The sequence below is a fragment of the Neopelma chrysocephalum genome, unplaced genomic scaffold (assembly GCF_003984885.1).
Source record: "Neopelma chrysocephalum unplaced genomic scaffold, ASM398488v2 Primary Assembly neopelma1_42b, whole genome shotgun sequence".
Lineage (NCBI taxonomy): Eukaryota > Metazoa > Chordata > Aves > Passeriformes > Pipridae > Neopelma > Neopelma chrysocephalum.
Genome location: NW_020897701.1, coordinates 4,129,046 through 4,155,247, shown reverse-complemented (window position 1 = coordinate 4,155,247; position 26,202 = coordinate 4,129,046). Strand labels below are relative to the sequence as shown.

The 26,202-nt window shown below is 42.2% G+C and overlaps 2 protein-coding genes across 11 annotated transcripts in view; both read right to left on the bottom strand.

The window, feature by feature from the left end:
• SLC20A2 (solute carrier family 20 member 2) overlaps positions 1-21,483 on the bottom strand; it is a 57,766-nt gene extending 36,283 nt beyond the window's left edge. For 3 of the 9 annotated variants that reach the window (XM_027677017.1, XM_027677025.1, XM_027677024.1), the window contains exon 1: positions 2,641-2,771. The gene's annotated coding sequence lies outside the window, so the exon portion shown is untranslated. Of the gene's footprint in view, positions 1-2,474; positions 2,559-2,640; positions 2,772-21,425 lie in introns of those variants that run through there. The other 6 variants (XM_027677020.1, XM_027677021.1, XM_027677018.1 and 3 more) reach the window with 5 other exon arrangements.
• On the bottom strand, positions 9,860-24,670 carry SMIM19 (small integral membrane protein 19). Of its 2 annotated transcripts, none has more exons than XM_027677027.1 (3): positions 24,477-24,661; positions 24,196-24,320; positions 9,860-11,407 (listed from the first exon to the last, which is right to left on the bottom strand). In XM_027677027.1, exons 1-3 carry the CDS (start codon positions 24,644-24,646, stop codon positions 11,355-11,357), a joined length of 348 nt encoding a protein of 115 aa, XP_027532828.1. In that variant the 5' UTR covers positions 24,647-24,661; the 3' UTR covers positions 9,860-11,354. The 2 variants fall into 2 exon arrangements, with proteins under 2 accessions (XP_027532828.1, XP_027532827.1); XM_027677026.1 differs by lacking the exon at positions 9,860-11,407 and adding an exon at positions 22,151-23,049 and having other exon boundaries at positions 24,477-24,670.
• Positions 24,671-26,202: the final 1,532 nt, after the last annotated feature.

Here is a 26,202-nt window from a genome sequence, read left to right as displayed (position 1 = left end):
CCTGCTAGATGATGGGAAACCCTTCTGTTTATCTGTGGGACCAATACCCCCTCTGCAGTCAGGTGCACTATGCTACTGCAGCAGACTCTGGGTGGAAAAGTTTGTTTTCCTATTTAGGCTTTGGATAACTCTTCCAGAACCAGCCCAGCCTGTTCTGCAGTGGCTGTGCTGCAAATTCACACTTGGGCATTAGCAGGGCAGAGGAACGGTGTTAGGACTGGGGAGCTGCAGGATCTGGGGCTGAAGCGTGCATCTCTGATGGCTATTAGAAGGAAGGGAAATGTGAAGGAAGATGACATTTCAAGTTGTAAGAAGCTAATTCTGCATTAATGCAAGACTTCTAGCTAATAGAGTTTTCTTATGATCCATAATCAGCGTACCATACTTAGGAGGTCTGAGTGAAAGCTTTTTAAGTGGACTTAGAAACTTACAGAACTTGCACCTCAGTGAGAAAAATTTGATTTTTGGAAATGCTAAGCACGTCCCTCTGCCTCGCTGGCAGATGATCCAGACACCCCCCTCGGACTGTATTTTGTTGCTAACTAAACAGCTTGTTATAACTCTGTCAACATAGAATGCTATTTCTTCCCTAAGGGAGAGATGAGAAAAAAACCTAGGTAGGTAACGAAGCACCTTGATTCATGCACAATGACAAGTGAATCCTCAGGAAAAAGTTAGGATCTCGTGGTAATCACAAGATCATTTTAGGACATGTTTATAGATGGACATTTACTAAGACAGCTCTTCTGGAAGCTATTCATGGTACACTTCTGAGCCTAGACAAGATTTTAGTGAAAAAAGTAATACTAAATTTGCAAACCAAAGATGACAGGGGTTTTTTTTTGGGGGGGAGGCAGTTTACTAAACAAATTGCTGCTAAAGAGAATGCAGAAGTATCCAACAGCAGGGATGAATGGATAAATAAAAGCTCTGGACTAAGTTCAAAGTCTTGGGAAGCAATCAGGGCGCATTACCCACCAGCAATCCAACTGTATGACATAAAGGAAACAAACACAGATCCCAGAAATATCTTTTAATCTTCTCTTTGCAGAAAATTGGGGAAGAAACCTACTGCACTTGTGAAACATTGAAAGGTATGCAGCTCACACCATATATAAATCATGCTGTATGCAGCTCTTCTACTCTCAGAAGTTGCCCCATGCTGCAGCTTAAAATTTTCCTCTGCTATGGACAGGACAGAGACTCTGCAAGGTCCCACTTTTAACTGATTTGTTGTTGTCCAAGTATGAGGAAAAATTAAAAGACAGCAGCTAGTGTAGCATTTCTCAAGATAACTCTTACAACTACTCCACTTTGCATTATGGCAAGGCAGACAAGGAAGGATAATTTCTTTTCCCCCACCGTGTAAAAGACAGCAGACGTTTCATGATCAACAGTGGCACTGAATTTATACTGACAGGCAGGTTCACTTCCAGTTACCAGTGGCTGAAAAGTCTGTCTAAAATGCTTACCAGACAGCAGCTTCTAGGAGGTTAGTCCATACCTCTCTAATTTCTGTATGTTGTTCTTTATGTAAAACCGATCTGTCAGGCTGTATATAAACTCAGACCAGATCTGGCATTCCAGTCTATTGGTACTAAACACAGCACTGCTTAGAAACCAAACATGATTTATAACCAAAGCTACTAATACCATTCATATCAATAGTCTTTATCATTTCGAGTTCATGCTCGGGCCACAAGGCTCACAAATTACTTACTTTAAATTACCAATGCTACATTCATGATAAGAAAGGTAGTATTAATTCAAGTGGTTCAAGACTAAGAACATCCCTATATGGTTCTAAATTACATGCACAGACTTGTCACAAGGCCAAGCATTATGCAAGTTTAATGCTTCAGTACACAAAAAGCACTCTCGACTTACTATTAAAAAAATCAATTATCATATCTGCAGAAGGTTTTGTATCAATCAGTTCCTATTTTAACACATTCACAATGTGTTTAAGCATATTCACACTACTACTTGATATGGAAACAAGATTGAAGTTGATAGCTTTCCAAGGATTCACATCCACTTTAACATTGTAGAGGGACTGGTCACTGTCAGTTCCCAAAACTTTCAGAGGATGCTTTCTTTTCTTAGTCCCTATCAACCTTTGTTCCCACCACTGAAAGGTCAAAAATGCATATAAAATATTTAGTATGAGATTTGTTGCTGAAAACATTCACTAAAAAGACAAAGCAGCAGACACTTTAAAGAGCAGTTCTACAGACAAGTAAGATAGGTAAAGTATCAACAAGTTACTGTGCATTTGCAGATAAATATCTTTTTCTCTAATTAAAGGACAATTTGATCCTTCAGTGACTGAACAAAGTCTTTCTTATAAGCAAGTAGTTTTTATGATTCGACAGTACAGATTTTCAAGATTCATTCAGAGAAAACAAGAGTTCATGGTTACAAAAAACATGTTTTACAAAAGAAAACCATGCCGAGAAGTCTTTAAAACTCACCCAGTATTTAAAAGCTGTTTCAAAAGAAAAGGAGCTAAGTTCTTCCAGCAACCTTCCCTCCTGATTGTAAATACACGTTGAAGTCTAAAATAGACATCCTATCATTCAGCACAGTCACATCTGAACATGCAAATTTCCAGAGGGTAGAAAGAGGGCTATAACTTACACCAGGCAGTCCGGGGATAAAATTCACTCCGGCACAGGAGAGTACACAAGACAACACCGAGAAGCATCAGTGCGAGTCCAGAGTCTTATTCAGTAGGTGAAAATCTGCCTCCTCTTAAGCAAAGAATTCTGCTGGGGGTGGGCACTGATAAAACACAACACTGCGTCACGACTGCACTAGTGAGACAAACCAATCCAATGAAGCTCATATTAAAAGCAACAAAACGTTCCTTTTTTTTTTTTTGCCCCCCAAGCATAAGCATAGACAAGAAAGGAAATCTCATTTTTGACCATCAGCTGAGCATACTGGTGAGATCAGGTACTCTCTGAGGAGTCACAGATCTTCTATTTGCAAGCACACTTAAATGCACTTTTAATTCAAGCACACGTGAGGGTAGGATACATACATCCAATTTGGGAACGATGTTGCATGCTTGCTACTTTATCCATGTCAGTAGAGGTCTCACAGGCTATGCAGACTGCAGAAAGTTAAAGATGTGCACGAGTTTTGACTGGATCAATGCCTAAGCAAGCAACTTCACTTTCAACAGTTCAGCCTAAATTACCCAATCCAGATTCCTTCAACCACTTTCCTTTAAGTGGGAAACATTTCTGCATGTAAGTCAAGGCAAAACTAATGTTTGCCTAAAACCACCCAGCTTAGCTTTATATAAAACATTTGCTTTAAGACTATATAATGCAGTTAAGCTACCATATTCAGCAAAAAGGAATGTAAATCAAAACTGCATTGTCACTGTTAAATATCTGACAGAAAAAAATTTATTTGGACACATTTCTAGTTTATAAATAAATGATGTTTTAAATTTCTCTGCTAGGTTTTACTCCATTCTGAGTCACTCACAGCCACAGAATGATATTCCAACATAATTAAACTAAATCTCTAAATTTTCTGCATCCTGGTCATTTGAGAAAAATCAAATCATCCATTTAGATTTGTAAACACAGACTTGGAAACATAGTCCTTTCTCCATTTATTTTTTCAAGTTTGAATAAAGGATATTTCTTAACAAGAAGTCAAAAGTTTTTTGATTTGGTTAAATTCAACTGCACATCTGCAGGGATAATTTGGTAAAACTGAAAAGTGGTTTACATTTCTTAAGAAAACTCACATGGATTAGCAAGCCTACATCACCTTCTAAAAAGAATTAGGGCAAAACTCCAGCTAGAAATCTGCAATGCAAAAATAACATTAACCCCCTCCCCCCCAAAAAAAAAGAATTATAAGTATCAGGCCATGATTATTTTTAAGAAATGCCGACTCTTTATTTAAGGTCGATACCCAGCTATTATTAAGTCTGCAATATAGCTGCTACTTTTGGGGAAAACTACATCTCAATCTGGTTGCAATGTCTTTCCTTTTACTTCTGTAATAGCTGGCAAACAGGCCTCCTAGTTTTAGAAAACTGAGAGGTTCATACTTTCACATCGGCCTTCCCTTATGGACAAGAGCAACATATTTGAACAACAAGAACATTAATCTTTTCCTGCAGATCTAAACATATCTTAATACCTTTTTTTACTTTTCTATTTTTTAACAAGTAGCATCAATCAATTCAAGTGAGAGTGATAATAATTGTAAACATTAAGTCAGACTGTATTTATAGATCTGGATTCCAAAGTTTTAAGGAAGTGAATAAACAAACTCAAAAACTTCTCAGAGACCTGATTTAACTTTATAAAGTAAAAAAAAAAAAAAGCAAATTATTATTTCATGTTCTCATTACAGCTGACAAGTTGTTGATGTCTGCCTCAAATCCAAACAGTCCAAGTAAGCACTAAACCCATCCTAGTTCTCCTTAAAGGACCATTTACACAGCTTAACCACTACCCGCATGCAGATGTAGGTAAAGAGACAGTCGAGAGGATATGTTATTGGAGAGGTATCTATATCAATTTCAAACCCCAGAAGCTGCCAGCCTGACCTGTGGGAATCATCTCAGACCCAGGAGAACTACAAACTGGAACCATTTGAGTGCCGCTTCCCAAGAGCCAGCCTGGCCACAACGGTGGTTTCTTGTTGACCTAAGCTTCAGAGCGCAGTCTACACGCAAAGCAAAGGATGTAATAAACAGCACAAAGAAAAGGAAATATCTTCAAAGTTTTTGTTCTGCTAAATCAGCATTGTGGACTTCAGGCATGGGAAAATTCAAGCCAAGATAGGTTGACCATTAAAAAGAGTTATAATTTGGGATACCACTAAAGAAGCAAGCAAAGGAAAATTTATAAGACCACAAAATAAATTGCGAGGATTGGTTTTTGGCAATGGCAGCACCAGTTTGGTTCCCATCAAATCAAGTATCTGTAGAAATGACAAATATCATATATTACAATCTCAATCAGATATCATAATTTGGTTTTAATTTTTTCTTGTAAATCCACAGTTGATAGATCCCCGTTTGATTCAACAAAACTATGCTAAGCAGACTTATATTCTGGTTTAAATAATGTAATAGGACATGCCAATTTAAATAATTAATTTTAAACCCTCTTGGTTTTGTATTTCTGCATCAGCTATTTTCTGAAAGATGCCCAGGTTCTCATTTCCCAGTGACCACTAAAACAAAATGAATTTGCAACTTAATGTAACTTTTATACCAAATGTAACTGGCCTTTTTTGCCATTCAGGTCAGAAGGCTACATATTTAAGCGATTATACACATTTTGAAGTACACACATTTTGAGTAGAAGATAACGGGGGATGAGTATAATTTTCTAACATAAAAACCTGTAAGAATTGGAACCTGAATGCCTGTAAATTGCACTCGGTCAGAAACAGAAATACGATAAAAACATTCAAAAGGTTCAGGATGTTGTTCCAGTTACATTGTGCCAGCTTAAATAAGGTTACTGACCAGCCACATGAGCTTTTGGGCTTTCATATACCTTCTGGTACTTTAAAATTGGGAGCCATAAGCAGCTGGAACTGGGGACCCTAACCCTGCCTGGGAACCCTTATTTCCCCTCAATCTACAAACAAAGACAACAAAATAATGAGGAGGAATGAAAATTGGTAGCAGATGGCTGCACAGGTATCACATAGCATCTCGAAGAAATCCAGCTCTTGCAATACCCTCTTCTTTCTGGCATTGAAGGCCCCTGCGAACACCTCCACAACAGGGGGCTTGAAGCAGGACACCACATGCCGATCATTACCTGGAAATTAGCCCTGAGGTCCTTGAGACAGATTTAACACAGCTCTACCAAACACAGCAACTCTTCGGGGTGCTTTGGTAACTCCATGACGCCCAACAAATGCCAACAAAACTCTGAGTATCTGCTCTGCAGAGAGCTGCAAACACAGTTCAAATTGTAAAGAGCCAGCTCCAACCAATAAAAGTACTTTTGCTTCTGCATATTGGGTAGCAAGGTCCAACATATTCTATCAGGATAATCTCCAAAAGGGATGCATCTGTGCTTCACTGCAAGAAAAACCATCCCAGGGACTGTCTGGAAAGTTTAATGTGGTAGACATAAAAATTTAAAAGTCATTTAGCGTTCAGGTATGGAGCAACTCCTCCGTTCTAAGGAATCAAACCACTCGGATGTGCTTCTTGATGGCTCTGAACTCTGTCACCCTGTCATCCATATGTTGGTTTTTTTTTTTCCAGCAAGCCTGTGGGCTCTCAAAGACAACACCCCAACTAGGGGACTTCCACTCCCAATGGCTGAGGTGAATTAGCTGTGCTTGCACAGGCATGCAGGGAGAGTTGCCATGTTACAGCATGTGACTGCTTGAGATCACACTTTTCTATTGAGTGAGTAAGCCCTGGGAAAATGAAAGGCAGAAACCCACAACTGGAATTGCTGGACGCCAAGGCTGGCACAACAGATGACACAGGCCCTGGGTCTTATGTGGCCTCGGAGAGCCATGCTGACTCCAAGTCCTGCCACAGCACAAGCCCTTGTCAGGTCAGGAGGAGTTTGAAGGCAGCAAACCAATTCTGAAGGACAAGGCTTTGGCCAACACTGATTCAAGCAGTGCCCCAGCTAATTCAGGGAACTGGACCTGTATCACCTGTGACTCTGGCTGATTGACCGGAGACTGAGTGTACCTGTGTCCATACTAAGCCCAAGGAAAGGGGTGAACTGCTGCTCTGAGCCACCCTGGACTTAATCCGTCACTTCTCCTCCCCGGTGCCCTAAACAAAGAAAACAATCAGCATGGGCACGGTATTCAAAAGCCCTGGCTACTGCTGACAACTCAAGGGGCATTATCCTAAAATACTAACAGACCTGTACCAACTTTACACAGAACATAAAAAACTGCCCATGAAACACTCCTGTGGCAATCCAAAAATATGCATTTTGCAAATTCAGAGGCTTATGCAGAGATGCCCTTGGTAAAAATCCAGAGCGTGGTTGCCAAAAGTCAACAATGCAAATTTTTCAGATAAAGGAAACCTGACACCTCCAGCCCCAGACTGCCTGCCATTTCCATTTCAGTTTGGGTTTCAGAGCATAACCACTGTGGAGTCTTCTGTTTGAGCCAGAAGAGATGGCTGGAGCTCCCCTGGGTCCAGCAACCCCCTCTCTTCAAACAGAGCTGGAGCGAGCGAGTAGCTACCAACATGCCAAACCACACTGGCTGGCTCTCACTGACAAACTTCAAAATCAGTGTGGCCAGCAGGACAGAAGACCAAGCACTGCTGAAATGAGCTAGCTAAATGTCAAAAGGAGAAAAGGACCAGGGGTATAGCCAAAGAGAGGAGGGACGATGACACTCAGAGGTGTCGACCAGGGGTACGGGAGTAAGCGGAAGCAAGATGAGGCCAATACACTGCGGCAATGCAGTGTATTTTCTTTTGTATGAGGATTGTAGTAATAAAGATATGAAGGGGGAAACAGCAATTAAATCTGTGACCTTGGCTTCATTTCACAGGAATAGGAGCCAAACATTACACTAAGAGGCTGGTAATGCTGCCTGGAGACCATGCAAAGAATGGCATCTGCCAACTAATAGGCCTGTTTCCCCCACAAAGTCCAATAGCTGCTGATCTCTGTTCTTCTGAGTTCATGTAATATTCCACACCTATCTCCTGGAGCCTTTGCTGCTAGAGACATGAGGAGCATGATGGTGAAGCAAAAACCTTGAGTTCCACCTACAAGGCAGCATTAATGTGCTAGTTGCTTCACTGTAGGTTGATGATACTACTGAAGCAAACAAGTGGCCAACAGATTTGTCACAACGGCTTGGCATTAAATCACTGTCAATGCATCATGCCAAAGAATGTCCCATAGTTGGGTATTTGGCTTAGCAAACACACCCAAGAGGACTTATTAAGGGTATGTGGTCTTGTGAAGCAGGTCAAGAGAAGTTAGGTTTTCTCTCTTATGGAGAGATGGCTCTATGTTTTATCTGGGCTTTTCCTAGCCGGGGAGGAAACCAATTGGTCCAATGCTGATGTCCAGTTGGAGCACAAAGAGTCCTCCTAAAGGTATGGGCAGGATAACAGGACTGACCAGCATATTCATCTGCGGAAAGAGCTCAAACAGCTAGAAGTCCTCTGCTTGACACAGAGGCTACAGAGAAGGGAAAGTTATTAAGGTAGCAGGATATATTTGAGTACGTGGCACCAGCAAACAGCGCTAGTGCCCAGTGTGCTTCATCCTCTGAAAAGCATGTTTATAGCTAAGCCGTGATGATGATCCTGACGCATCACAGCAGTCTGATGGTTGCCCAGTGGAGAAAAGATAGAATGGATGTTGCTGAGAGGTCAGGAATAGCAAAGGGGATTCCGTGAGGAACCCTCCCCTCTTCCCTGCCTTCTGGTGTGAAAATCAGAGCTAGTCATGTCAGGACCCTGCTATGCCCACCACAGCTTGAACTGGGACTTCTCTAGACCTACACATTTCCCTTGCAGAAAACGACCAACCCAACAAAGGGAATGGCACAGCACTGACACAGATGTCTCCACTCCACATCAGCACTGAGAGAAGAGCCACACCACTTCAAGGAAGGGTGCAAATTCTGCAAGTATCAGAAAAAAATCAAGCAAAAAAAGAGAAAATAACATTAAAAAAAAATAAGTCTTCTACGGTAGCCATGCATGATAACTACGTGAGAGTGCTCTGGAATATGGAAACACATGCAGAGCATACTTCTTGCAAGACCTGGAAGGCACTAAGGTCTACCTCTGTCATACTAATAAGGAAAATTTACTCACTGTTATCCATAAAACAAATGAGCAAATGGATCACCATGTAAATAAAGAAAACTGAATACTCAGGAAAAAAGTATAGAAAATATTTTTTCTTTTATAGAAGTAATCAAAGAGTCTATAATTAATAAACAACTTGTTGTTTCTGGTCACCAAGACCTTCTGAAGTCACAGAAGTTGTTTTTTCTTCCATCTCTTCTACACATAAATTAAAATAGGGAAGATTATTTATGCCATTTCTTCAACTATCAATCAGTTCCTCAGCCTTGAATTAAGCACATATTTAATTAAATCAAATTAATAAAATTACGTAAGGAAAACAGTTTCCCTGAAACAGTGGAGTACATTACTCCCCAAATGATCTTAATATTTCAATCAACACTGTCTTCAAGCGTTTAACCAGTTATATCCCACAATTTGATTTTTTCTTTAAAACTTCAGCAGACATGAACACCTTTTAATCGCTTCATTTAATACAAATAACTGAACAGATTACAATAAATTTGGGCTATATTGCAAGTTTGTTTCTTTCAAATCCGAAGTACTATATTTTTAAAAGAAGAATAATCCTTTCCAATTTTAAAAATTTTTCAACCAAACAAAAAGTATTTTCTGTTCTCTAAAGTAATCCAGAACATGGACCATATTGTTCACTAATGTACATCCAATCTGGGATACGCTGGCATGTTAACCTAATGTGAAATTCAGGGGTGCAGAAGACTATTCTGTATCTAATTTAAACACAATCATCAGTTACTGACAAATCTATTTAAAATATGAAAAAAATTACAAACTGATCCACTGGCTATTCTAATCCTGGGATTCTACTTTGACTGAGATTCTCGAGGGTTTATTCAGAAAATAGAGTAATTGCATAAACTCAGAGGCACAGTTCTCCATCAAGAAAATCTTCCACAAGAACATGCAAAACCCCACACTCAGTGTGCCTTGCAGGCAAATACCATGAAAGGAGTAATGCTGGAAAAAACACTAAGTGAACATAGAGGCAGAGGTAACACGAAGAAAACAGAAATGTGCAGATTTACTTGTTCCAGTCAACAACAGTAGCTATAGTTTATTGATTTCAGTTTCAGCAGCTAAAAATCCATAAAAACATTTTTATATGATACAGACAATACTATCCCATATTCAAATTTCTATCAAAGTAATAATATAGGCTAGGATTTTCTCACAGGCATTGCAGTTTACTTATCAATTGGTAAATAAAACTTATTTTAAAATATAAATATTACTATGTGCAAATAGTTTTTGTATCCCATTGTGATTTAGCTGTTTAACTATATGGAAATATCTAAGTAAAAAGACTGAAAAAATGTAACTGTTAGCTACAAAAATAGCTGGACACATTCTCAGCCACTGTCTCTCAATTGTTCCCTTTATATCCACTATAAAATTATTTCCAACACACTAATCACATCTATTCGGAAGAAACTAAAATTATATGATTTCAAACTATTTTCATTAGAAAAACAGTTCCTTAACAACTGCTTTTACTCTTCCATCTAATTATATACTATTAGAGGCCAAATATTCAGTCAGTATACAAAAATAACCATAGCCTTTTTTTAAGGATAAAACACCAGATAAGGCGTTTGTAAGAAAAATAAAGCTGCTCTTTGTCTCTATGAGCAACACTGTTCAATAAAGGAAAATATGCATAAATTTAAATTTTTAAATTACTACAATTAAGTCCGTTCACAGCACCATTAAGTTGTTGGACTGCATGGATAGTATGTCCTTGGAGATACTTCATGTAACAGCCAATATGTTTAAAAAACTACCTCTCCAAAAAGCTCTCCCCTAACTCTATATATACACTAAGTAATATGCACTTAAAACCCCACAGCCCTGACAAGAAATCTTATCTGTTTAAAACATTTTTATGATAAACAGTCAAATAAAAAAGACTGAACTGATTAATATTTGATTCTGAAATATGTCTAAGGACAGCGTAAGAACAATACATTATAAGGTTATTCAAATCAGAGGGCCAGCACTGTCTTTTTTTTCTTTTACCTATGCACCTGTCACACCTTTTATGCAAAGGTTGTTTATCAAATGCAAGCAAAACCCCTGACTTCCTATATCGTAATGGTCATGGTCATGGTCTGATCTTTTCCATATTCAATGTATGTTTCTACAAAAAAAACAAAACTGATTTCAAGTACAAAGCAGCAGCTATCTAATCCACAAATAAAAGCTACAGTGATGTTCTGCTCTTCCTAAAACAAGCTTGAAGTCATGATTATATTAAAGACACAGATGGGAGGGGATTTTTCAACTTCCAAACAGACATGCAAACAAAGTATTACAATCCAGGGGCGCAGGCATATGAATAAGCCAGAAAACTACGTGACGTTTGTGCAGCGTCCTCTCAAATCCTGCAATCCCTTCTAGAAAGTCTGGGTCTACATCTCCCTCTTCTTTACTCATGTTCTTCTCGCATGGCTTGGTCTCAGAAACTTTCCATGCCTGTAACGGAAACTTGAGCCAACTTCTTAAATGTATGATTTCTTCATCTCCACTCATCATCCACTTCTGTTTCTGAGAAGCTCCTCATCATGACACCTGTATCTCAAGAAGCAAAACAGGAAACATCACAGGGATGAAGCAATGAAAGATGAATAATAATATGCCTCTGTGTCTTTAATAAAATCCCAACTTTCATTCAAGTTCCTTTTAGGAAATCAGAGTTCCTTTCACAAGTGCAAAGTTTACAAACCTAGCTTGGCAAAACATTGCATGCCAAAATTGGGGTAACCAATGGAACTTCCCAATCTATACCTCCAATTCTGACATGATGAGCAGGAGAAATCCGGTACCAGCTAGCCTAACATACTGTGGAAAATATTATCGGGTGCCAAGCTTGCAGAACTAGTCTGCGGCAGGCAGCTCAACTAAAAGAAACTGCTGACCCATCTGCTGACTTACCCACTACTGAAAACAATGCCAGTTATCTTTACCCAGGACCCATTTGTCCAAGTAAGCAGAGCTCCAGCCCACAACTGAGATGAAAAACAAACATGTAAGTAAGCCTCTCCTCCACTTTTCCCATTGCCCCTTAAACTACACAACTTCCATAGTACATTTGCGTTTTTATACACTTATCAGGTACCACAGGAGATGCCTTCTCGGCATTACAGCAGCTTAACTACAAGGTGACGAAGGTCAAAGGTATTTTCAACATGTCATAAAATTTTGGATTGCAGTGAAGGGCACTTGCCTACCTGTTTCTGCCACCCAAAACTTGGGATCAAACGGGCCCAAAGCCAAGAGCAGCACTGTTTAGAGTCTAACAACAAAAAGGCAGAGGAATGACTCATTCGCAAAATGGAGACACAGCCATCTTGCGTCCAAATAAGCAGCCTAAACCTTTTGCCTGCCTTACAATTTTGCCTGAATGCTGAATGAGGGGGTGCAGAAGAAATTATTTCTGCAGTCTTTAGGACAGATAAACAGGCACCAAAACCATTCTGCCAGCCGGCTCTCTGTGAAATAGAAGCATGAAAGCAATTTTATCTCTCCCTTTTAGGGTTAAGGCTATCTTTAAATAAACATTAGCATCAAAACATCTTGGTAGGAGAAGCAGTGCAGACCCTACATCTTATCAGCTACCATCTAAACTTCTCAGAATTCCACCTCCCATCTAAAATCCTTCTTTCTTCTGCAAAAGCACTTGACAACAGCATGTGAGTCAGAAAGACAGTGAATCAGAAAAATAGTGTAGTCCTGCACCAACTCCTCCCCGTGAAACAATGGGTCATTTTGGCTCTCTTACACTAGAAAGGAGGGACAGCTGTAGGGACAGAGTCCCATTGGAGCACAAAAGGTCTTGGCTTTGGTTCTTGTACATTGCAATCAAGAAGATAGCTGAGCCTTGGACAGTCAAAGCAAGAAACCCTCTGACAGTGCTCTGGGTATTGCAGAAACAATAGCTTTTAAGTAACTGGACAGAAATGTATTTGCTATGCTGGTATTACATGTCAAAGAAAAATACATATTCTCTCAATTCTGAACTCTTGAATAAGTCCTTAGCCACAAAAATGCTTAGAAGGCAAATAGTCCCGAAAGCTTGCACCTCGGTGATCATGCCTGTAATTGAGACATGCTACTGCCTACTCAGGAAAGGCAACTATCACAGATTTCAAGAGTTTACAAGCTTTCAAAAGCACAAAAGCTGAGGCAGCCACACTTGTCTTGCTGTCAGGACACCCAGACATGTGCATATACCATCCAATTATTTTATACCACAGTGATTATTAATCTTTTATCATGATGATCACTGTATACAAGAAACAGAAACCAGAATTTTACTGTTCCATAGTCATCATAACTTCATATTCTCTCAGAGCAGTAGAAATTAACTGAGGATAAGTAATTCAATTTATTATTTACATCCTCACTCATTAATCAGATGTCTACAGTCAGCACACACACCATACAGATTACAAGGCATGCAGTCTGCTCACTGTTGCATGCAGAAAGAGAACTGCAGAAAAAGATTAATAATTGTCAAAAAGATCTGATGCTGACTGCCACCTGAAACAACCAAGGAATTTTCAGTTTTCTTTTGAAGAGACAATTTACTGTCAGGCTGGTACTTCTAACTTTGATCTTCCTAGCAGCCAACACCAGCAGAAGCTCAGTAACAGAAACTGAAGCTTTGTAGCTCAGTAACAAAACACAGACACGTCCCAGAATGTTAACTCGATTATAGTATTTTGGCAAGGAAGCCTTCCCCTTATACCTTGGGGAAAGTCTTAAGAGATTAAATAGTGCATGTTTTAAAGGCACACATGCCTCAATTATTTGGCGTAACTGTTCATGCACCTAATTGCATTGAGAGAAAAAATATTCTATGGCAAGTTGCTTGCAAGACTGAAATTGTTCCTTGTTTCCCAAGGAAACACTGCTTATATAACCACAATGACTGTCCCATACACAAAAATGTAATTTTTAAGGCCAAATTCAACCTAATCTCATGCAAAAGGACAGAGATTCACAGGTACTCAATTCCTACAACAGACTTGCAAAATAAGTAACCAAGGCAGCCCCTGAGCAACATGTCTGGTTCACAAACATCATGGAGACAGCATGTTTTGACTTAATATACCCAAGAACTATAAGGCAGTGAGAAGCTGCTCAGGCACTGTGTACTGTTGGGAAATCAGGGATGCTAACAGTACTGCTGTATATTGGAATGAAAAAAAGAAGGAAAGATGTTTAAGGCACCACAATGCCACCAAAACTGAAAAAGCTACAGGGAAGTCTCATCTTCACTAGTGCAGCTACTCACAGAACTACTTTTGAATCTATGGAGTAACACCGCAATGCCTTATGTGCCCATTACATCTTCCATCTCTAAGTGGGACATGTCAGCAGGCACTTCTCAGGATTCATTAGAGGCACTTGGACAACAGTTGACCTGTTTCACCAGTGAGAAACTGGAAAAGTAGACATACACTGCAGCACAGGTGGCCTCAGAAAACCCTAAAAAACTATATGCTTCTCCAACCCTTTTCACAAGATCCTACCTAGGCAGGATAAGCTAAGCACTGCCACGACAGGTCAGATTGCTGGTCCATCTGTTTGAGAATCCTGCCTCCTGTGATCAGGACCAGATGCTTCAAAAGGTAGAACAGCTCAGGTAGTGAACGATGATGTAATTCACCCAAAAGGGAAATTCCTTCCTGACCTCATCAATTAGCATGAAGGTTTATATGCTTAATTTATTTTTAATCCTATTTACTGCAACTCTGGACATTGTCTTTATATATATAAATGCCCAGGTCTGCTTGGAATCCAACTAAACTTTTGCCCTTGGTAATATTGTGTGGTGTAATTATGCCCAGTTTCAAATTTACTGATTTTCAATTTCTCTTAAATATCCCTTTGTTCTTGCACTACTGGAAATAGCACAGCTATTAACCACCCCTGTTGCCCTTCCAAGAGCTCCAGTCTGGCTTGCACCGTAAACTTCTAAGACATGCTATGCTTTGTTACAGAGCAGGAGCACAATCTGAGGGCCTTTAAGGCAACAACTGAGCAACCTCTATCACATATCTAGCAACATTTCTTTAACCTAAACTTCTGGGATCTGCAGGAAAGTCGGCAGTTCCATCAGGATTTCAGCAGGTCCTACCCTCTTCTAGATCTTGCAAGCTCACTTTTCTTGTGTTTTCCACTCCAGAGCTGACACCCTTACAAGCAAACTGCTTTCCCCTGTGTTGTGCTCTTCGAACCCTCCCAAGATTCTCATAAATTTAGTTACGAAAAAACAGACAAGAAGCATACCACGCTTCTTGTCTTTTCCAGGTCTGTACAGGAACCTCTCTCCCTATGAGCAAAGAACTGCCCTCTCATCTCCGTGCCTGAATAAAGAACGACATGGTCCAACCACGAAACATCAATTTGCTGTTGGCTGATGTTTTGTGGGCTGCAGGTTCCCCTGTGCAATAACTTTAGCCTATGTTGATACTTTTTTCCTTATGGATGAGTTCATGATATATTCACCATGATTATTATGCCAAGTACATACTAAAGCTCCAGTGTGATTAATCACTGCTGTTTCTGCTCATACAACATTTGCAAGATGCATCAAGGCATAAAGCCACACCTTCATTCAACAAAAGTTTGGTGGAAAAAAAAAATGTATGCAAGCAGCAGACAAGAGAGGGAGACTCTTAAAGCAAACTTCAAGTTCTGGATCCTCTCAATCTCCCCAAAACATTGTCTTGCTTTCAGTCATTACTTGGGCTGCATTTTCTTCTCCCAGTCCCTGGAGCTAAAACTTTGGATTCCAGGCCACAGGTTCTTAATCCCAAAGTCTTTAGGAGAGGAAGTGAGAAACGCTGGTATCTCATGGGAAGATGGCCCCCCAAGGAGATGAGAGAGTTTTAACAGCATCTGTTAGAAATACCACACAGCCATCACTGTTTTACCACAAATGTGATTATGGGCTTGGAACTGGTGAATTATGGCAAAAGAATACTTCTTTGCCTCAATCAAAATGAAAATCACACCACTTCATCCCTCTTCAGAATGATCTTCAGGCAAGCAAGAGGACAAGAGAAAATATCTGTTACAGCTTATGGTCCATAAACAAATTAAGCTCTTTAATGACCAAAATAGCACCAACAGAACTGGTAATAGGTACCATTTTGCCAACAGTTACCTCATTAAGTAATACAAACACATGCAACTTTTTTCTCTATTTGAGTATCATAGATTGATTAGTCAATAAAATTACAGGTCTCAAAATGGCAGTTAAATTGTCCCACTGAGTACTTCTCAAGGACCTGTCCATGCTTTTTAATAGTTAAAGCAGTCTTAGAAATTCTGTTTCAGAGTGCTGATCTTGACACTTTCTAAGAGGTCATAAATACTTTCCTGTTCTTCTGTCTCACGTGTGTAAAGACAAAATCCTGAGCTGGATACTTATACAATGCTCTTAGGCAATGCTAAAACAGTGGTCCAAGCCACAAGTTTCAGAGCACTGCCATACCAGCATCTCTGGAACCTCTGATCAGCCATCAAGTGGTTTGCCTTTGGCATTTCAGAATGTGCTGAGGTTGAAAGAGAAGACACTAATGATACAGAACAATTCTCCCATCAGCAGTGGCAAAAGTAATCTCAGAGGTATGGAGTGCAATGCTTTCACCGCTTTTGGGTTGTTAGTGACTATGAAGTCAAAAAGATGTGATATTTTCTGTTTGTCACACACAGAAACAGAGTCTGGGTAAGAAAATTTTTTTAACAGACTCTACTAAGGCATTTTTGGTTGCTAGAATTCTCAATCTGATGTGATAAAATTAGCTTAAAATAAATGTGCAATAAAAGCAGTACATTCTTTGCCTAAGAAAAAAATCCACTGGCCATTTACAGATCATGTGAACTCAGTTATTCAGTTGAGCTAAAAACATCAATTATTCCAAGCCTTATCTGACTGTAGATTTGGATATGTTTAACAATGGCACTGCCACATATCAAAATGCATGACCAGCCACAGCCCTTTACCAAAGCAAGGAAAAGTTCCTGCAAACAGTGGTTGCTCCCATTTAACAAAACAGTCAGGAAGAAAAGAGGTAAGATTGAAAAACCTGCACCTCTGCCTCTATCCTTCAGATCTTCCCTCTGAAAAGAAAAAGCTAGTCTTCCTCTTCTGTCAGTCCACCCTTCCTTCCACATTACAGCATAAAGAAACGGGTTGCCTTCAACTATCACTCCTTGATGTCAACCAAGTAAAGCTACAGAAGATTATATTCTTACTTTTTTTTTTCTCCTGCAAGCTTTTCAATCAGTAAAAGGATTCGCCCAGTTGGCTCTGTATTGCCTAATCAGAGTGTACACCATGATCCAAGCAACAGCAAAAAAGTCGTTCAAGCATACCTGGTACTCTGTGTTGAGTAAAGTTCACAGCAGCTGTTTTGGGTCCCAGAAAGACATCTGAGAGAAGCACCATAAATAACGACATCACATGGAGTCTCCCATTGCACAACCCACACACATCTTTCCTGCTTAGGAATTTATGCCTCACACTCTTCACTGTCAGTCAAGAGCATGTTACAATCTATGTTTCCAGTATGACCCAGAGGATACTTCGGAAAGTAATACAGTCCTCCTGTTGGCCAAGTCTTCTCAAAATACTCCTTCTACTCCATTAGAAAAAAGACAAATATGTCTATAATCTTATCAAAACCACGGTCTTTCTCAAGAGCAAGCTATAGACCCACATGTGCCTTTTAAACATCATGGATGTCCAAAACCAGTTCCAGCAAGTCTGACAGCCTGGCAAAAACTGAAGGAGGCTACTCCTTCGCAGACTAAGGACCTAAGTTCTTCTTCAGATATGCTAATGTAAAGTATTTTCTCGGACTCCAATTTCAATAAATGCCAAATCTGAGCAGCTCCTTTTTAGGATTAATTCATTTTACTGCTAGATTAAAATTAAACCAAATTCTCCTAAAAAAATCTCATTCCTAGGCCTCTGCAAGGAGAGAATCACTTTTCAAAGCAGTGTCTAGCTATAACTGAGAAAGAAAATATATAGTTATTTTATAAAAATGAGATTTTTTTTTTTTCTTTTTCTGGAGTTTTGCCACAAATTGCCTTCGAGGGCTTGGTTCAGAAATTCCAAATTCAGTTTATTGTTTTTCTTATTAAGAACTAACTCCTTTTAGCAGTTTTGTTAATCTTGGAGTTTGAAGTTATTTTTATTACAGTAACGCCCAGAGTTTAGATATTCCGCAAAAAGATCACGAATTATTTTTATTAAAGTAACACCCAAAGCTTAGCCATTCCTTGCAAAAATGAGGCAAAGCACCTTCATTCTTAAAAAGGTTCTTAGTCTTTTCAATGCAAACACAGATTTCACAGATACAACTGAGCACTGAGAAGTTTCATCAGCCATTTTTAATCAGAGAATTGGGAATAAAGTTATGAAAGTAGGATTCTTCCTGCCGGAAAAAATCCTTAGCCTTTTGCTCTTCACACAATGCATAGTTTTTATCTTCCTCGCTTCTTGCCCTCTGTTATGGAGAAATTAGCACTGATTTTCACTCCCTGATGTCTGATTTCTCATGAGACACTTCTGCTGCCTTTGGGGTGTTCTGCCAGCAGTCAGTATAGTCAGTATCTCTGGTCACGCTCAGTATCTGTCCCTTAGCCAGCAGGGAGTCCCATTGACCCAGGCAATGTCAGTTTCTGATGGAGCTTGTTAAGACTACAAAAAACTGGTTTGTCGCCCTTAACTCTTATGCCACAACAGAAATGGGGCTGCAATGTAAAGGATCTTACCTCCATTCTTGGGGGCCTGAGGCACTGAAACCTTCTGTTCTTCACTGGCAGCTCTGTCTCAAGGACAAAATCAAGTGTTGCCTTTTTGTTTGAGTGACTACGTTAATAAACAACATCCAGTTTCCTTACCATGACTAAAACACAGTTTAAGTGTTTGGAGGGGAAAGGGAACACCTTTTGATCACTACTTCCAGTTTGGAGCATAAGCAACCAAGACTGAAGACTCCACTTTGTCAGCAAGCCTCCTCCAAACACTGCTGCTCTTTAGGCATAGCAGGCCAAAGACATCATGGATTTAATTACACATTTTCTGACAAGGTGCTGCTTCCCCGTTGAAAACTGTCATTATGTACCTTCTTCAATCTCTTTAATGTAGAAATTAGGGCTGGGGCAAAATCTTTTCAATTCCTCCGAACGAGATGTTAAGTTGCAACATACCCACCTTGCTCTGTGTAGCGTGTATAATTTCAGCTTGCTCAATAGCAGCGGCACTCCTGAATTCAGGAGGACTTTAAAAGGAGTGATTATGCTCACGGAAGTAAGCTAACGTGAATAAACTGCCCAGGCAAAAGGGAGACATTCCAGAGCCCTGTGCTGTCACCAGGCTTTTGGCCAATGCTGCTTAATCATATACACAAAAAATAAATTACAGAAAGATTCACCACAGGTTAGAATATTCTGAATGAATAATGTTGTATTGCGCTGAAGAAGCTTCCCCTGCAAAATGTCCTTAGACAAAAGCACTGGGATCTTCTCCCTATTTTCAGAGCTTCTACTGACATCAGCAGTAGAAGCTGTCAGTACAGCTTCTACAGCTTGTGTACACAAGTGGTATAGCAAAGGCTTCCTCCGTGGGTCTTCTCAATGGATCAGGCACTTTTGGAAAGGGAAGTTTGAGTGCAAGTTTAGGACCACTCAAGCATCACGCTGCTGAGATTCCTAACTCTGATGGCTAGCTATAAGGCACCACGGCAGCTGCTGCAGGCTACGCTCCCATCTGGGCTCAGCCAGCACATACCAGTTCATACCATCTGGGCATGTAGCACCGGACTGAAACTCAAAATGCTCGTGGCATGGAGGAAGATATTTTCACTACAAGGCCCACAGAGTTTACGACGTCTTCAGCTTTAAACACACACTCATAGCTTAAATATTTAAGACGCTCTCGAGCCTCGTCACAGAATTTATACAGCTCTATCCAAAAAGCTTTGATCTTCTGTGCAGCACTGAGCACAAACGCTAGCCAGACACATTTTGGTTATGAGGAGAGAGATGACTTTTCCACCACTTAACAGAAGACTATAGTTTTCATGTAAGATTATAGTGTCATGGTTGTAACTCCATTTGAAGGCTGCAGTTACAAAGATCTGACTGTTCAGCAGCTCATATGGAGACAATAGAGAGGTCAGATTCCTAAAAGCATCTGTTATAAGTGAGAGCAACTTGTTAACACTTTTTTGCAGTACCTAATAGATGTAAAGTTTTAACTGCTTAGAAAGAGTTCCCTCACATGCTTCATTTTATCAGACACCACTAAATCTACACATCATAATAGCTTTTTAAACAGGATTGGGTAAGACAGAAAGACTTCCCCCTGTACAGCATTCTCAAAAATAAACAAAACTGAAGATAACTTTGGCATGATTTTTTTAAAGGTCACAAACTTTCCCCAGACAAGACATCTAATGCATGAACAAAGTTTCATGAGAGCTTAAGAATCTGCTCCAGTGCATGTCTACAAGCCTGACTACTAAGAATGGATTAAAAAAAAAAAAAAAGAAAAGATCTGTTGTCTCTCTACCCTATCTGCCTTTGATTTTAGGCGCTGATTTTTAACTACACACAGGATTATGGCTTACTGGGTAAAAATCACTGCAGAAATCTGAGGTAAAATTTCAAAAGCTGACGGCACCTTCCATCCCAACCCATACTTGTACCGTAAAACTGAAATATAAACCCCCCTGCAGAACAGTGTTTAGTTTCACTGGGATAGAACTTCAATGGCTGCACTTGCCAGGAAAACAGATCACAACCTGCCGTTCGCTCATGGCTCAAGCAGCATTCTTCGAACACCCTGGCACACACAAAAGGTTGGGGACCTGAAAAAGCTTTTGCTTTTGTTGCTCCTCCTTAGAAGCCTTTCATCTGGAAAAGCAATTTTGTGAGATGCTCGTGCCACTATCTCAGGTCCATGAATACAAAGGAAGCTGCATGCCTCTCCAGATTTCTAAGCGTTTCACAGTGCTTTCAGCTCCGCTGAGAGACAAACTGTAAAATTATAGTCTGCAGCCTGAAAGGCGGCTGAGCAGGGTAAACTAGAAGGCACGAGTCCATTCTGACGTGCTGCTTCACTAAAGCGACCGCAGCCGCATCGGGTGTGCGCGGCGGGCAACCGCCCCGGCGGGGATGCGCCATCGGAAAGGCTTCGTTCCCTGCCTGCCCGCCCGGGTGGGCAGGGCTGGTGGGAAGGAGGGAGGGCTCAGCTCTCCGGACAGGCACGAGCCCCGCGCCGGGACATCGCTACGGCGTCCTCGGGGCGATTGCGGGCACGGGACCTGCGACGAGCGCTCCCGCGGGGGATGCAAGGGAGAGTCCGCCCGGCCCGGCGGCGGCTCGCAGCCCGCCCGCGAGGATGAAGACGGACCCGGACACCCCTTCCCCGCCCCCGACCGCGCTTTCTCCTCGGGCGGCCCCTTCCCGCCTCGCCTCGGCCCCCGGCGAGGCGCCCCGTCCCCTCCCCTCGGCGCAGACGGGGCGCGGGGGACGGCGAGGGCGGTGCGGCCCCACTCACCGCCCGGCGGGCGCCTCCGGCCTCCGAGCAGCGGCGGCGGCAGTAGCGGCGGCACCGGCGGCAGCACCAGCGGCGGCAGATGCAGCTGCAGCAGCCGGCGCGTCCCGGAGACGGAAGCGCGGGAGGAAGTGAGGTCGCGCGGAGAGGAGACGGTGGCGCTTCCGGGGGGTGGATGGGGATGAGGGCAGAGCGCATCGGGGAGCTCTGTGTGCCTCGTAAACACCGCCGAGGGACGGGGAGGAGGTGCGGAGCCGGGACTTCGCACGCGGGAAAGACATGGCACCGGCAGCCCTGGGGCTCCCGCGTCCTCCCCGCTCCCCTTGGCCACCTCCCCCCGGCCCCGCGGAGTGACGCCGGTGCTGTTTCCCGTGGTGATACGTGAGAAAGCTGTCACAGCGGGCCATGCTTCACCCAAACGAGCCTTTTCACGGGGCACACCCGCCGGGCCTTCTGCCACTGTCAGTTCGTCCCAGTTCATGTTTTACAGTCCCTACAGACATGAAAGTACAGATAATTTCAGTCTAGTAAGATTCAGTGCACAAAGCCAAGTTTCCTCATATCCAAATGGAACCTCAGTGCTGCTCACCACTGCTTCAACACTTAATATTTATTTCAGCATGGAATAGGAAAAAAACCTCTGGATGTACACTCCCAACTCTGTGCTGTTTGTTCACCACTCAGCCAACTCAAGTCATGTAACCTTAGGAATTACAGCGTGATACATCTTCAAGTAGTTATCATGATTTGATGCTTTTATTAAGAAGTAATTTCCGCAGTATTCTTTAAATTAACTGATTTTGTGATTTACCGAGAAAGAAAAAGTAAATGCAGCGTGAAGTCTCTTCTGGATAAGCTGTGACCTGTTTTTACAGATTTTTATAGACAAACCAATTCTTTAAAACAATTTGACTAAATTAAGCTAATCACCTTTGCTATTAACATTACAGTAGTGGCTTTAAGAGTCATCTAGACGTGTAGCTCTCTGTGTACTTCTCAAAGTTTCTCCAGGAAAGGTTCACAGTATTGCATATGCAACCTCTAAATAAACAGAGAGCAGAACCTTTTTGCACCAGCGCTAGCGACATTTGGGGCTCTCAAAGCTGTTCACCTTCAGGCAGTAAGGCCACAGTGTCTTCACACTTACTGACTGCATTCAACAAATTCAACAATCCATTATCAAGGAACACAAGGGTTTCCAGGCAGATAGATACTGCCTTGCTTTCTCTAGGGTGCTGTTGCCAGAGAAGGTAGGTGCTGATTTCCACAGTGCTAGCAGAGAGAGAAATAATTTAAATCACTGGTAAGACTACACTTCTCTACCCTCAGAGGTTTCTCTGAGCAGGTCTGCCCTGTTTCGGGTACCTTCATGCTGAATTTTTCAGTTTACCTCACAAGGACTCAGAGAACAGCTACTAAGAACAAAGTTTTAGGAAGAGTCCCCTTCCTTTCCTCCTTGCCTACACATACGTATCAATCAAGAGGCATTGAATATAGCTCCACACTGACTCTTATAATCAGCACTGGATACATATCCTGAGTTCCTATAATTGTGGGCTTCATTCCACTGAGAGCTGAACGCTTTCAGTCTGTTTTGGTGGCTGCTGCTGATGTTCATACTTCCTCGCTGAAAAAAAGAAACACCAATCAACACCGATTATATAATTTATTTTATACATGTATATATATGTTTATGCATGTATAGATATCTGCAAATATATACGTGTAAATATGACAATAGAAACAGACTTAATATCAGAGAACGTAGTTTCACCACAGCCACACATGGGGAAGTTTCAGTCACCGTGTGGAACTTCTCTCCTTTAGTGTTTGGCCTTGAAAATGCTGAACAGTAGGGTCATAGCAAAATGTAAATAAACGGCAGGGAACTATGATTCCATTCAGGTCCTTTCATTAAAATAAGTAAAATTAAAGACTATGGCTTCAGAAGTACTACTACAGATGACCTGAACAACTCATTAGTCACATGGTTGACCTCCACATTGCTCATTTCCTCCACAATACACAGGCCACAATCTAACAATTACACTGACTTCAAAATTAAACTGGTTATCAAGGCAAAGGGAGATGAAAGAGTTGTGTGCAGTGGTACAAGCACCATCAACAAATGACAGCAGGCATCTCTACATAGGAACAACATCCTATCTTGTTCCTACAGAATGCAATGGCCTGGTCTAAGAATCTTTATATCAATCTTTGTATTTAAAAGGTGGTTTCAGCTCATTAGGTATTTTTTCCCATATTCCCTCTAGGTATACACATATGACAGATGTAAAGGAAGGTCAAGTGTTTCTCTGAATTGGGCCTCTGGAATAAGAGGAGCAAGGGGCTCTTTCCTGCCTCCATTCTGACCTTCAGCATTAAGATGAGTGTGGCAACACTTGTTGGTACAGTAAAATTCTCATTTATTTTCAATTTATGTGGTTGAGTTACTCATGATTCCAGTCCTCTCAACATTTACAAATCCATCCACGTTTTGGCAACATCCTGACATTCCAAGCTCTTTAAAAGTTAAACATGGGATTCGTTTTGACATTTGCTTTAAGAGAACTGCACAGCCACTCTCTCCCTCCACACTTCCTCACACCTCAGTCCTTACAGCCCTGGCTGCTGCAGAAACCCTGCCCACATGGTGCCGCAGGGCCAAGGCTCTACTCTGCTGTCCGCATCGCAAGCTCGAGGCCAGCCCTTTAAGAACGGACCCCAGCAGCGCCCACAGGCCCGAGGGAGCCCCCTCTTCCCTCCGACTTACCGATGGAGTACATCTCCAGCTGCTGCCGCAGGCGGACCTTCTTCATGCTGTCGTAGAAGTTGGGCTCGGGCGGCGTCTCGGCGGCTGGGGGCAGGGTGAAGATGCGCATAATCCTCCTCTTGTTCCTGCGACGGGGGTTGGGGGACAAGGCTGTGAGAGCTGTGCCCCTTGCACGTGGGGCTGGCGCGGCCGCTTCCCCCGCAAGGAGCCCCCGCTGCCCGCAGGGAGCCCCCGCCCCGCTCCGCTCCGCCCCGCCCCGCTCCGCCCGGGCCTCCCCTCACCGCCGCGCGTAGACAAGCAGGGCGAGGCTGGCCAGCACCACCAGCAGGTACACGTTGGTGGCCTCATTCCACGCCTCGTGCACCGAGTAGTCGATGGCGCCGCCGTCGCCCAGCGCAGCCGACGAGCCGCCGCCGCCGCCCGCACCCCCGGCCCCCGCCACGGCCGCCATAGGAGAGCGCGGCCGGCAGGGGCGGCCCCGCGGCCGCCCCGGGAAGTGACGTCAGGGCGGTGTGAGGCACCATCGCGGGGGGCCCCGAGGGGCGCCGTCGATGCTAATTAATACTAATTAATGCTAATCATTAACTATGTAACTGGAAGCCAGTAACATCAGTGCCTCTGTTTGCCAAAATAGTATGAACAGTAAAAAGTTTTGGTAGTTGGCGTGCCTGATTTGTGGGATACCACCAAGCACCTGGGCTTGTGTGACTGAAATAGATCACAGAATCTCAGAATAAATTAGGTTGGAAAAGACCTCCGAGATCATCGAGTCCAACCTATGACTGAACGCCACCATGTCAACTAGACCATGTCACTAACACATCCAGTCTTTCCTTAAACACCTCCAGGGACAGTAATTCCACCACTTCCATGGGCAGCCCGTTCCAGTGTCTGATCACCCTTTTCAGTGAAGAAATTCCTCCTAATATCCAACCTAAACCTCCCCTGGTGCAGCTTGAGACTGTGTCCTCTCATCCTATTGGTGGTTGCCTGGGAGATAAGACCAGCCCCCACCTGACTACAATCTCCTTTCAGGTAGTTGTAGAGAGAATAATCAATGTCTCTCTCGAGTGTGTAATTATCTGCTTGTTGCACACCGGGTAAAGAATCCAATTTCTCTATACTGTCTGTGAGGCCCTGGGGCACTTCCCCACACTTTCATTTCCTCCACAGCTACTGGACCCTTGGGGATAGGACACACAGAGGGGGCTACTTCTCTCCCAGGGATGTGGGCACAGGGGATACAAGAAGTCCTTTTTCTTTTGTGGTGCCAGTGTTCGAGGATAAAGGAGCAGATGGGTTCGGGAGCCAGGAGAACTGTGAATTCAGCAGCTCTGGGAGCCTCACAGGCATGGAGTCACCTGCCTGGGCTGGTGCTCATGCAGTGGCAGTGGAATGGTGGGATGTAGTTCTGCACTGCTTGGTGTCGAGAGAAAAAGAGGTTCAGATTGTCACAAGCTCTTGCTTTTCACATGGGAACTAAATTCGACAGTTTTGGTTGTCAGAATAGAAACAGGGCTTTCCTAAAGGTCTTGCTTTTTTTTTCTTTCCCTATGCCCAGGTGGGAGTTGCTGCATATTCAGATGCTGGAGCAACATAGCTTACTCCTATGCTCCATATGCTCCTGATGCCAAAAAGCACAATTCTAGGATAATGCTTTGGCAGAGCAAGCATTTCAGTTTAGAAACTTGAAAAGTTGCCTGAACTGCTCAATGAGATGCAGGTAAACTAGGCTGGTTCTAACACACACATACACAAAAATTTTTTCCTCCTCTACTGCCTGATGTGGCATATTTGAACTACATGAGAGGTTAGGTGTGCTATTCTCTATACCCTTCCCCTTCTTTCTATCCACCTCTACTCCGATGCTTCCTTTTATCATATCTTCCTTCAGATAGTAGAAATATTACAATGTAGACACTAGGGAAATGGTTCATCTCCATTTGCTTTATACATATTTGGGATATGTCCTTGTGTTGCAGTTATTTGTCTTCATGCTTTATAAGA